Source organism: Orcinus orca, chromosome 1, assembly GCF_937001465.1.
Source record: "Orcinus orca chromosome 1, mOrcOrc1.1, whole genome shotgun sequence".
Classification (NCBI taxonomy): domain Eukaryota; kingdom Metazoa; phylum Chordata; class Mammalia; order Artiodactyla; family Delphinidae; genus Orcinus; species Orcinus orca.
In genome coordinates, this window is record NC_064559.1 from 18,366,116 (window position 1) to 18,380,503 (window position 14,388).

At 35.6% G+C, this 14,388-nt stretch overlaps 1 protein-coding gene across 2 annotated transcripts in view; it reads left to right on the forward strand.

Annotated features, from left to right (window-relative positions):
• The window catches only part of USH2A (usherin), a 782,904-nt gene that overhangs the window by 188,069 nt on the left and 580,447 nt on the right, over positions 1-14,388 (forward strand). For both annotated transcript variants that reach the window (XM_049708908.1, XM_049708907.1), the window contains 4 exons: positions 991-1,149; positions 7,112-7,606; positions 8,634-8,903; positions 10,542-10,711. In XM_049708908.1, coding sequence (XP_049564865.1) covers positions 991-1,149; positions 7,112-7,606; positions 8,634-8,903; positions 10,542-10,711 — 1,094 coding nt within the window. The remainder of the gene's footprint in view (positions 1-990; positions 1,150-7,111; positions 7,607-8,633; positions 8,904-10,541; positions 10,712-14,388) is intronic.

The window sequence follows — 14,388 nt, forward strand, 5'->3', positions numbered from 1 at the left end:
TTTGTTTTCTATGTTACAATCACAGCATTTTTAACAGGTGTTATAAACAATCATAGCAACTCTAACAGGTGCTTGGTGTTCATGTAATACATTTAATTTGTTTCTTGCTAATATTTAGACTATTTAACATCCTTAGCATCCACAGCTATTTGTATCATCAGCTATTATTCTTTCTTTTACACTGTGCTCTGTGAAGCAAGATGAGACATTGTGCTTAATGGAATGGAAAACTTCCTTTTAAAAAATCCAAAAATGACACGACTTATTTCAAGTTTCAACACAATTTATGTGTATCAACTTTTAATTTAATTAAATAGAAAATAAATATTATGCATCCTTGGATAGTTTCTCTGGAAAATTCCAAGAAAGAGGTGGAGAGTTAGAGAAATACTGTATGTTTTCATTTATATGTGGAATCTAAAAAAAAATGAACAAATAGAACAAAACAGAGACAAACTCATGGATACAGAGAACAAACCAATGGTTGCCAGAGGGGAGGTGGGGAATGGGTGAAAGAGGTGAAGGGGATTAAGAAGTACAAACTTCCAGTTACAGAATAAATAAGTCCCAGGGATGTAGTGTACAGCACAGGGAATAGAGTTAATAATGCTGTAATAACTCTGTGTGGTGCATTATCTATACAAGTATCAAATCACTATGTTATACACCTGAAACGAATATAATATTGTAAGTCAACTATACTTCAATAAAAAAAAGTGCTTATGTAAACTTTTGTGGTTTTTTTCCCCCAACCATATTCATGTCAGCTGCATTGACCTACAAACAGATTTTATGTTTATAGATAAAAAGCTTTGTTTTAGAGAACTCATGATGTATACCCTTTGTTTATTAATGTCTTGGTAAACCACATGTCTTCTTGGTAAAGTAATCCTGAATCAGAAAGACCTCTTTGCTGGATGTCTTACTTAAGTTTACTTGTGTCCTTATTGATTGCCTTTGCTGATACATGCTCTCTCCATTGTAATTTAGCTCCATCCCAGCAACCTCCACCCAGAGGAAAAGTTCAAAATTCTTCTGCTATCAGTGTTTCCTGGAGTCCACCTGATTCTCCAAATGCCCACTGGCTCACTTACAGTTTATTCAGGGATGGTTTTGAAATCTACACAGTTGAAGATCAATACCCATACAGTGAGTTTCAAGGTTTGGTGATGGAAAGATATAATATTCTGAAAATTGATACATTAGTTAAGTTCTTTGACATTGAGGAGACATGTTGTGGTCTAGCATGGAGTGTTTCAGCAGAGAGAGAATTACAAATCTCCCTAGTAATCAGAGAAACGCAGTGAAAATGAGATGCTTATTATTTGTTAAGACGTGAATGCTTATCAAAGCCTCAAAGATGGAAACAAATTACCCTTTCCAGGATTAATGAGGATATGGAGAAGCTAGAACTTACATAAACTGCTGGGCTATCTGTGAGGGTTCATTGGTATGACTTTTCGCATGGGATAACTTGTCAAAATATATGAGAAACCTTTTGCAAACCATTTGAACTCAGCAAACCTACTTTAGAAAATGTATCTCAAATGCATAGTCATAAAGGGACACCAAATCACAAAATATGTCCAGACTTGCACTATTTGTAATTGCAAGATATTGGAAAAAGTCAGACATTCAAAAAACTTTCAGTAAATCATGGTACATGACATAATAGAATCTGGTGCATTATTAAGTGAATTGTAGAATATGGTCACCTATAAAGTGCTCTCTTAGTTTAGTTATTAATGAATGGGAAATGTCCATGAAATACAGTTTAAGGTAACTAAAAGATATTAAAATAATCTATGAATTATATTTTAATTTAAAATATATAAAAATACTGGAAGACTTACAACAAACTGGTCTATCATTTTTCTGGGTATAAGGATTATAGAAAATTTATCAAATATTTCTATTATAAGGGGTTCACATTTTAAATTCTCAGGTTGAAAAATGGACTTTTCAAAAAGGGAAATCAGAGTCCTAACATTCAAGCAAATAGTATAATTATATGCATACATTGCCATTTCCACAGAGGTAAAACCCAGCAACATGGAACTAAATTGAGAGAAGGATGTGAACAAACCATGAAGACTATCTTTGCACCTGAAACTATTATGAAGATTTTGAAGGAGCTTGTAGAAATCAAAGTATTTAGACCCATTATCTTTGAAAAGATTTACTCAGATGTTTTAGATACTTTTTCCCTAAAGACAGAAGGAAAACTTGGAAATTTTCTTCCAGCCTTGTGTTCTTTGATGTTTGCTTTGGTCATGTTTAGCTACAAGCTAGTTTAAGAAACTAGTTTAAGAAACTAGTTTAAGAAACATTGAAACAGTGATTCCAATTCAGGTTTCCATGTTGTTCTCTTTGTTTAAGACCCAGTTTTCCAAATTCTAGTTTAACATGATTAATTAATTAGAAAATTATATAAAGCTATGTAAAAACACTGAAGTTCCATAATCTTTCTGAAAATGATTAGGAAGGTGCCTTGTTTTGACATATTGATTGGCGTTACAACTTTTGCATAGCATACAGTTTTATTTTGTGTATACTATAGTAGGTTACATTTTGCACCCAGTTCTGTATGACTTATGTTATTACATTCAGTACTTTGTGTTAACTCTAAATGTCTCTTCAGTGCCTCTAGTCTTCTTTGAAGTTAATGGAAGCTCTGAACTTTATAATGCAGATTGCAAAGGGAAAGGAACATCTGTCTACATCTGCCACGTTGGCAAAGCATCCTAAAAACCTGCTACTAGAATGTTTATTTTCTTCCAAATGTCAGCATGATCCAGGTGTCCTGAAACTTAAGTTTTTGTGATAGAAGAAGAGAGAGTTATTAAAATATTGAAAGTGATTTTGAAGATGACACTATTACTGGTTGAATTATTTCTTAAGTTGTATATTAGGGTCACTCTATTTTCCATATAGGTTAGTTCAATAGTAAAATTAAACCTCAATTATACCCTTCAACCCAGAGGCATGTTTTACATAGTAACATATAGTGATCTATTTTATAGAACATTACATGTGAGTACAACAATCTGGCTCTTTTTCATGATTGCACTAATATAGAATCCAAATAACAGTTTCTTACACAATAAATGTGTGCTCGTTCACTAATCAGAAATTTATATAATCCTATTAAACAGGTATTATTTCTTAAATCCTTATTTTTCATTAAAAAATGCCACTTCTGGCATTTCTTGACAATCACTGTAATTAATGATATGCAAATTATCTGCATGATGGCATTTGAACAGTAAGAACAATTGGTTAATGCTGTCAGAATTTTGTATCATTCTAATAATACCCTCATGTTTATTACTCTATTTCCAGTGTGTGGATAGCATGTGTAATATGAAGAGGGAACAGTACGTATATCCAGTCATATGAACACAAATCTCTGGGTTAAATAAAGGCATTTGGAATTATAGGTGGAGAATCATTGAACTTTTCAAAGAAAATTAATAGTGTGTCTTCCAAGCAAGTTTGACCATTTGGTTGAGACCATTATAGAATTCCTTGTTAGAATAAAACTTTTCCTAGCTGGCCTGATGCACTAAGGGATTCTCCAGGGCAGTAGTTTCCAACCTAAGATCATAACACACCGGTATTTTCATTTTTAGATCTTGCAAATTATTTGTTCTTAGTACTACCTGCTAATAATGATGGAATAATTTTAAAGTTTATAAATAACTTTTTAAAAGGAAGTTAAGGTATAGTCAGTGGTTCCCCTAGGTAACATTTCACTCATTTTGCATCCTAATTAGTTTTCAAGAGTAGAAGAGAAAGGTGTAAGTTAGCACAGTGGGGATTGTACATAATCAGCACCTAATACTATCTCCCCTGCAGTCACGATTAGGGCTGCCAATAGGTATTTTATTTGTTATAGGGGTGAAGAGAACAGCTATTGTAGGAAATAGCACACTTTTGATAGTATTGAAGTTTTAAGGGGTGGTCAGTAAATCATAGTATTTTTTCCTACTTGAGTTTGAAACTAAAGGGGAACTAGACATAAGGATTCCATCTATAAGATGGAAATGAAAAATAAAAATCATCGTCATTATTAATAGAAGCCAGATTGGAAAATATACATTTTCTCCTGCAGGAAGACAGATTAGAAAAGGATGCTTTGCTTTTTTTTCCCCCCAAATTCACAATCGGTTAAATCTTTCCTCCTTTGGGTCACCATGAGTGGGGAGATAGTCCTTACATGTTACTCCAGGGAAATGCTTTCACAGGGAAACTAGAGGAAGATTATTTCTACGTGTGACCATTGCTTACGTCACTAGGGACATTAACATAGTTTAAGATGAGAGTTTTAAACAACACTGTATCTTAGTGAACTCTGGGATTTCATTTCTACCTTTAATGTCATTATCATTTATTACTCCATACACATCAAAGGATCAATGTAACAAGGGTAAGATGGTTCAGTTACCTCTGAGAGAAATAAACCTAAAACACCCAGAAAATATAAGCAGGGGATAAGAATGAAAACAGAATAGATGAAAATCAATGTTTTTTATTATAAGGGTCTTAATACTATTTCCTGGAAAAAAATATGTATATGATGAATCATTCGTTCATTCTTTGTTCACTGCTTTGTTCACTGCTCACTGCAGACCAGGAACGGTACCAGCCACTAGAAATACAAGGATGGAAGGAACAGTTCTCATTATTGAAAAGAGATATAGATAAATAAACCAAGATTACAAAGTAATATATTAAATATTGTACCAGAATAGACTTAAGAGTATTAAGAAATATTTTTAGAATATTTCTGAGTATCCTATAAGTGGAGGAGGGGTAAGAAGCAACCATGCCTGTGAGGGCAGAGATAGTGATTGAGAACCATTGAAAGTTCCGCAAAAGCGGGTGATGTGAGGTGAATTAACCAGATACCACAGTAGAGGAAGAATTACTCTCATGGAAGAAATTGTACAAGACGAGGCATGAAGGTGTGTGTGAGAAAATAAGGTTAATTCAGGCAACTTGCACAGCTCCATGTAGCTCTGGTGGGTGAGAATGCCACACACGGGGGCTGGGGTCAGCCAATATTGTGACCCAGTGCATCTCTAAAGAGGAATTTCATGATATTCTTGTGCAATAATTTCTCTAAACACCTGATTTTGATTTGAATTTGTATAACTTTTTATTATAAAAGTGGTATATCCAATTAAGAAAATGTAAAGGAAAAAAAATTTAAGCATCACAATTCCAGCATTCTAGTGCAAAAATGAATCTCATTTTGGAAAATTTCTGGGAGAATATGTACTTCAGTTTATTTTGCATAATAATCAAGTCTATGCAGTATTACATTTCATATTTTTTCTCATATTGCTGTATGGTCTTCATCACTATTGTTTTAAATAACTAATATAATATTAGAATCCTATTAATGTAATATTAGACTAATATAACTCATTAAGAAATTCAACTTTAATTTATTTAAACATTTCCTATTATAAATAACACATCAGCCATTTTATATGCTTCCCAAGGAAATGTTTCCCAAGAATATGGCTAAAGATCATGGTCTCATAAACGATTTTTAAGTGTATACTTGTACAAGTTATCAATTTGTTGCCTCTCCGTTTCAAACCTTGGCTTCATTGCCTGCTTTGTGGTAATGGAGCTGGAACCTGTAAACATTTCTCCTTTACTAGCCGGTATGATGTTGCACTCTATCAGTAGAGGGTGTTGGAGGGATCCTGCAGGAGATGGTGGTTTCTCTTCCTGGTTCCGGTGTGCACCCCTCTCAGGAGATCACTCAACAAGTGATGTTCAGCCGTACACAGCTGCCAGGCTACCCTTGGGCAGCTTTTCCCCAGGGCCCCAAAGGGCAGCTTTCCCAAGCTCTGGCCCCATAAGAGTGAGTTCTACAACATGCACCCCAGAAGACAGTGCATGGCAGTCCCAGTAAATTCTTCTGATGCCCAGGTGGCATCTTCCCCTAGTACCACAGACGGTGGCTTTCCAGTGAGTTCCATGGTGTAGCCCCTCATCATGGGCAGCTTTCCTTGGCGCTCTGCCAGTAAGTGTTTTCTCTGTAAGTTCTGTGGTAGAGCACCTGAGGTGCTAGAGGCCAGATTCCAAGGGAGTTCTGCCTTCATGGAACCTCAGCGAACTTCACCGTCAAGTGGGCCACGGTTGCACCCTGTCCAACAAAGTCTGATCTCATCCCAGGTCTTGTCTCTTCCAGTTCTGTTCCTTCCCTAGGTGCTCTGCTTCAGCCCTGGGGGTCATGATTTTTCCCTGTCTCTGTCAATTCTCTTCCTGCATTCTTCAGAGGTTTCTGGTCCCCTAAGTAAGTAAAACCCTTTTGTACTCAATCATTCTGTGTATTCCGCTTTCCTTGTTCAGATTACTCTGTGCTGAACTCTGTGCTTTCTGTGACCTGACTGGACTCTAGTCTGATATTCAACATATTTTCATGAAGAATTTGCAATGATATGTGTAACAGAATGTCCAAATAACCCTTCACTCAGATGGTCACTGTCTTAGTCTGTTTAGGCTGCTATAACAAAATACCACAGGCTGAGTGGCTTCTAAACAACAGAAGTTCATTTCTCAATGTTCTGGAGGCTAGAAGTCCAAAGTCAGGGTGCCAGCACGGTTGGGTTCTGATGATGGCCCTCTTCGGGGTTGCAGTCTGCCAACTTCTCGCTGTGTCCTCACATGGTGAAAGGGATGAGGGATTTTTCTGGGCCCTCTTTTGCAAGGGTACTAATCCCATGTGTGGACTCCACCCTCATGATGTCATCATTTTTCAAAGTCCCCCCACCTCCTAATACCATCACCTTGGGCATTAGGTTTCTAGCATATAAAAAAGGACGCTGTATCATACAAAGAACAAAACAAAAGCTTTAGCTTCTAAATATGCATCATTACAAAAGGCACTTTTCTTATATTGTACTGCACAATAAAAGTAACCAGTATTTGCTTCATCTCAATTTTTAAAAATATGAACCATACTTTTATTCAAAAGAGTGGATTGGTGTAGTTTAATCTAGTTATGTTATATAACAGAAAAATAATTAGAAATGTTTCCTTGCCAATTTGTGGAATGTAACTCTTTTCTTTTTTTTTTTTTAAATTTCAGATATTCAGTACTTCTTAGACACTGCGCTGTCACCATATACCTCCTATTCCTATTACCTCGAGACCAGCAGCTTGAGTGGTTCAACAAGGAGTGCAGCTGTCACGTACAGGACAAAACCAGGGGCCCCAGAGGGAAGCCTGAACTTAAGTTATATCAGTCCTATTAGCTCAGACTCTGTGACACTTACCTGGGCTGTACCTTCAAATCGTTCTGGTCCTATCGAGAAATATATTTTGTCCTGTGCTCCTCTAGATGGCATCCAGCCCTGTGTTCCCTATGAAGGTCCTGAAACCACCGCTACCATCTGGAATCTGGTTCCATTCACCAAATACCGTTTTGCTGTACAGGCGTGTACTAGCGGGGGCTGTTTACACAGCACCCCTCTGACAGTGACCACAGCCCAGGCACCTCCCCGAAGGCTGGGTCCACCCGAGGTGCGGAAGATCAGTTCCACAGAGCTTCAGGTAGAATGGGCTCCACCGATGGAACCAAATGGTAGGAATTCAAGGCCTAGATTTCCCATTCTTGGGTAAAACATGAAGGAGAATCTGGGTATTTGGAATTGTGCACTAAGATTCTGACAACCATTTTCAGTTTTATAACTGCATGATGTCATAATTGGGAAACGATTTCTAAAGATATACTCTTTGTCCTGGTTAGTAGAATAAGTATATTTCTTTAATCTAATAACAAATTCCACTCATTTAAATTGCCCCCTAGAAGGCTAATATTATCTTTGCTCTTAGTGACATCTGCCATAACACGAATGATGTTTCTAATTTGAAACTCACTTAGGAAATGCATTATATTTGACTGTGTCACAAGTTAGGGCACCCATAAGCAGTAAATTTTCTTTTAAGCAAGAAGAAGATATGAAATAATACAAAAAAATATGTATATAGGCTAGCTGACTCCATTAAGTTACTTTTTGGGCTTATATAATTGAACCCTTGGTTATACAGGCCAGCACACCTTCATAGATTTTTAGTAATTTAATATCATGTGCGTGTTATAACAAAAGCTTTTTTCTTAGGATTTTTAAGTTACTTGATAAAACTAGGTGGAAATGAACTGTAATATTCTAATATTTATGTAAACAAGGCTTATGTTAAGCAGATAATCAAATTAAAATCCCCAGATTTGAAACTGTACAAATTGAAGGTACAGTGATCACATTTCCGAAAAGAGATAGCCATTCTTAGTATAAATTATAACCAATCATCCTGAAAAATATTGACTTTACCTATCATAAATTATAGTTATTTTGTGTTTGTACACTTTTGCGCTGTTTTCGTTTTCCATGAATATGCTTTTCAGTAATATGCATTCATGTAGCTATCAACTTGTAGTTTGGTTTTTTTTTAATAAGTGCCTATCATGTGGATTACCAAGAAAATAGACAGGTAATTGAGTCAGAAGAACAAGGAGAGCCAGGACTCTTCACATAACCTAACATCACCCCACCCCTAAAATAGCCCATTTGTCTAATAAGTCCTCTTTGTCCACCGTTTCACTTTTCTAGGCATAATTATAAGATATGAACTATACATGGAAAGACTGAGATCTAATGGAGAAACCAGGTCAGCAGAAAGTCGAGTTTTTCAGAGCAGTGGCTGGCTCAGTCCTTACCCACTTGCAGAATCAGCCAGTGAAAATGCATTAGAACCTCCCGAACCAACCACAATCGTCACTGGCTTGGAGCCGTACACCAAGTACAAGTTTAGAGTCTTAGCTGTGAACATGGCTGGGAGTGTGTCTTCTGCCTGGACCACAGGAAGAACGGGAGAATCAGGTGAAGACTAATGCTTTGAACTCTACTTTGGAAACTCCTGAATGAAAATATTGCCTCAAAGTAAAGTCAACAGCACTAAATACATTCGAAAAGCAAGAGTTGTACATTTACATAAACCAAGGAAATATTGAATGCATAGATTGGTTTCATAGATAACTCAAGGTCACAAAGTTCTTGCAGTAAGTTCTAGGGAAAAAAAGAATGTTTTAGTTGTTACTTCAAGGCGCCAAAATGACTTAACTGTAGTTATAGTCTTTTGGGAATGCTTGTCAAAAATAGCAATTGGTTTCCAGTCCTGGGCTGGCCATATGTCCCATCTTGCTCCAGATTCAGTACAATTTATGTTCAGTGAAAGATATAACTGTTACCAGTTTCACAAATCTGTTTTTGTTTTTCTTTCTCTTTCCAAAACAAATAGCTTAGGTACCAAATTGTACCTTAAAATATAATCCCAGACATCAAAATCTATAATTCCCAAGTGTGTTTATAAGCAGTTGGCAATATGGTAAGGAAAGATGGTGAAAAGTTTTAATTTTCTTAAGATAGCTTTACTAAGGCAAATGAGATATTTTTAATCCTCCACCTCATTCTTTATATTATAAACACTTCAAATTTCATGAGCCCATGACAAAAAAACTACACTTTTGTTATGCTTTGAATCTATAGATATACAAAGAAACCCACATCCCGATTTAAATTGGATCTGTTCGGACTGTGGAGGGTAAGTGTAGCTTCAAGTTTGATGTCCAAGGGAATCATTTCATGAATAAAATGTGCATTGTGCTTGAGCACCTCTTAATGACTCCCAGCCATCTTGTCCAAATAATAGGGCCATGATAGCACAAGTGATGAGCCATGGCATTCTGGAAGGGGAAAGTCAAGGTCAGAAATGAAAAGTAATGGATGAAACAGCAATACTGGACCCTCATAATCGTATGGGTCACTGGCTAATGAAAGTGCAATGAGGTCCTTTGATAATACACCTTTGGTTAACACATTTAAAATCCATATTAAGATCTCAAGGATGGCAGGAGGAGAATGTATATGTGTATGTCCCTGAACATTTCAATCCAGATTTATTGAAAACTTTTCGAATTTCTTCGGGGTTATTTAGAATTTCGATTTCCCTCTTTCTAAAGAGTTATTTCGATTTCCCTCTTTCTAAAGAGTTATTTCGATTTCCCTCTTTCTGAAGAGTAATATTCTCCCAGGAGCTCAGTGAATTACTTCTCTATGTAAGAAATCCAATATGTCGCTATGCATTGTTCAAAACTTTGTGGACTGAGACATATTCTGTTTTTGTGGCTTCTCCTTTCAAAGACGTCATAAGACCTATGGTTTCCTCCCCAGCTATCTACTAGTTACCTTTATGAACACAAGCAAATTCCTATTTTTTAATTTTGTAAATGGAAAATATCTTTGTTAGTAATGTGAAGGTGGAGAAACATCCTTGCAGATATAAAAATAAGTGAGTGAGTAGCTTTTATACACACCAGCATCTTCTTTGATTTTTAAAAATTAGAATATTACGTAAGGAGTGAGGTGTTTCAGAAACTAGGATAAATGTGTGGATTCAGGTTGAAAACCTGTGAATACGGCGTTCATTGTCTTGGCTGTTGTTATTGTTGTTGTTAACAGCGCCTGTATTCATGACCCCTCCTTCAGTCTCCGCCCTCTCACCATACTCGCTCAATGTGTCCTGGGAGATGCCAGCAGATAATGTGACAAGAGGAAAAGTTGTGGGGTATAACGTCAGTATGGTTTCTGAACAATCACCTCAACAATCTAGTCCGGTGGTGTTTTCACAGGTATTGTTATTTTCAACTAACGACCTTTCAGAATTGAATTATGTCTTCATATTGACATTTTCTGTATTTGCAGAATTCTGACAGAATTTTCATTTATATTGGGTTGGCCAAAAAGTTTGCTCAGTTAATGAATACATTCAATAAGTTTCTTGGTGAAAATGAAAAATATGTCTTATTTTTACTTAAAACCGAATGAAGTTTTTGGCCAACCCAATACAATCCTTAAAGGGGGCATTCATTTCTTAATATAATATTTATGTACACAAGGCTCAAAATACTTATATCACTCATTTTTCCTAATATAAGGGTGTATGGAAATAAAGTTGGTATAACTTTGTTTCATGAAATCTGCTTTTTCCACTTAGCATATATCCTTAAATATCTTGCAAGAAGCTGACATTCAGTAGCTGTGTACTATCATATTATCTGGGTACACAATAATGGTTCAACCAATCCACAATCAATTGATATGTCCATTGTATTAATTCTCTTGGAAATCTAAATGACATTGATAAGAACATCTTATATGTACATTTTGCATATTTCTATTTCCTAAGAATAAATTCTGAGGGATGCAGTTTATCACAGCTTATAGCAAAGGTTGTGAACATGTTCAAGGTTTGGGATATGTAGTGACATATTTCCTTCTAGTGAGTTATATCCAGCCAGCAGTAATGAGAATAATGATCATAGGTTAAGATTACTGAGGCTTTACTGTGTACATAGACTAATTCATTTGATATGTATAATAATCCTGGAGGATGAGAGGCTCTTGTTACCCTCCAGTTTATGGTGTGACCAGTGTCCTTTCTATCAGCATAAGAGTGACCAAAGACAAAGACCGGCTGATGTCAACTGGACAAGTCATTCTGCATACTTGGCTGTTTAGCATCTCTTCTGAGGAAGATGCTCTTTGGAGGACATTAACAGGACAGGAAAAGATCTTTGCACTTACTTGTTGCCCTGTCCCATGGACCTGTCCACATTCTTCTTCCCTAGACATCCTAGTTCCTGATTTTCTAGTCTTTTTTTCTTTTATGGCCATGTTCAGTACAACCAAACCACAGCCATATAATTCAGGGACCCTTCCCTTTCCACAAAGAATAAATCACCAGGTGCACTACCTAAAGTTTTGCCCATTGAAAGGATTTCTTTTTATTGCTGGGTTTTAGGACCATCCCTGAATGGAGCTATGGAGCAGTCAGCACCCATTTTGGACTTCATGAACCACATACTAAGACAACCCAACTGCAAATCAAACCACATTTTTCTACTCTCACAAGTCTTAAGGTTCCTCCAAGGAGTCATAGGTAGGAGTTGAGATTGAGCCAGCAGTGTCAGAATGGTGGATGACATGTGGGTTTGGATTACCAGCTAGCACAGCATATAATGCGTTCTGGCTGTTACTTGTATTATAATATTCTATTCCAAGGAACTAAGATAAGAAAAAAAAAACATAGTTTATACAACACATCCCAGAAATCAACTTGTTTTTATCCCGCTTTTACCAATTACTTGCCATATCACACATCTCTGTGCTTCAGGTTTTATTCATGTGTAAAATGGGAAAACAATTCCTGCTTATCTATACAGTTTTTGTAGAGCTTAAAGAGCTTGACAAATATTAGATATTGTTATTATTAGTGATTATTATTAATGGGATATGGCTACATTACATTTTATAAAATATTATTCAATGGAACAGGAAAATTTTTATATTGACAAAATTTATGTATATAAATCTTTTGTTTGTTTCAAAGTCTTTTCTTTGTGTCTGAATTAAAATAAGAATATAGATATGTCACTTTATTCTCTCTCTTATACCCTCTCCTGCAAATATTCATCTACCTAATCATATATTCAAGAAAGTGAAATCACAAGTGGCAAAGTCAAATTTTTTATGTTCTCAACAATTAAATTTGTATCCACACTGACCTGAGCATGTCTTGTTATAATCTTGGTAAATAAATAGCCAAAATTTCTGGGGAAAGCCTGCTGTAAAAATAACTGTTAAAGGATCTTTACCTAAGAATGTGGTAGAAGACATATAGAGAAGTGATGCTATTATCATTGTAGTATTTTAAACTCCTACAAAGTTCTTCTCACCTCTTTAAAGATTAATCCCACAAAAAACTTTCAATTAGATACATCCTTTAAGACTTGTTAAGATGAGTCTATGTACATGATAAAGACACAGTTTATCTGAGTGATGATTTTACATGCCCCAAGCTCTAGGATAAGTGTCTCTTAAAAATCATGTAATTTATAACAACTATATGTAGAGAAGAAGTAAAATTTCATCAAAATTAGTATTAGTCTACATTTTATCTTTATTACATTTCATTTTGTGTTCTTTAAAAATTTTTTTTAAATAGATCTTTATTGGAGTATAATTGCTTCACAATACTGTGTTTCTGTTGCACAACAAAGTGAATTAGCCATATGCATACACATGTCCCCATATCCCCTCCCTCTTTTTTTTTTAACCTTTTTATTGGAGTATAATTGCTTTACAATGGTGTGTTAGTTTCTGCTTTATAACAAAGTGAATCAGTTATACATATACATATATCCCCATATCTCTTCCCTCTTGCGTCTGCCTCCCTCCCGCCTTCCCTATCCCACCCTTCTAGCTGGTCACAAAGCAGTGAGCTGATCTCCCTGTGCTATGCGGCTGCTTCCCACTAGCTATCTATTTTACATTTGCTAGTGTATGTATGTTCATGCCACTCTCTCACTTTGTCCCAACTTACCCTTCCCCCTCCCCGTGTCCTCAAGTCCATTCTCTAGTAGGTCTGTGTGTTTATTCCCCTCTTGCCCCTAGGTTCTTCATGACCATTTTTTTTTTGTTTTTTAGATTCCATATATATGTGTTAGCATACAGTATTTATTTTTCTCTTTCTGACTTACTTCACTCTGTATGACAGACTCTAGATTCATCCACCTCACTACAAATAACTCAATTTTGTTTCTTTTTATGGCTGAGTAATATTCCATTGTATATATGTGCCACATCTTCTTTATCCATTCATCTGTTGATGGACACTTAGGTTGCTTCCATGTCCTGGCTATTGTAAATAGAGCTGCAGTGAACATTATGGTACATGACTCTTTTTGAATTATGGTTTTCTCAGGGTATATGCCCGGTAGTGGGATTGCTGGGTCGTATGGTAGTTCTATTTTTAGTTTTTTAAGGAACCTCCATATTGTTCATCCCCTCCCTCATGATGTGTTCTTGAGACAAAGAATAATTTGTTTAAAAATGATTCAAGTTTTTTAATTAAATAAGAAATACCTTAATTATTTTATCTTTTTTTAATTAAATAAGAAATACCTTAATGTATTTTATCTTAGAAACAATTTCATTTTCTAAAAATCTACATTAAATCCCATGAAGATTGTGCTAAATAAGATAAATCTTATAGCAATATTAAGTAATATTTACTCATTTCAAAGTTTTATTTTTCTTAGAAAATTTTAAATCACATTGCACAAAAGAAAAAAGTTTATATCTTCAAAACCTAAGTAGCCATTTTAAAATTGGAAAAAGGATTAATAATTCAGTGTTTGATGCTTTTCTGATTTCTAAATGTAATTGCAAGAAAATGGTGCCAGTGTTTTAAATTATTCCTAGATATTTTGAATCTCCAAAGTCACCTTTATTTCTGAAAAATGTT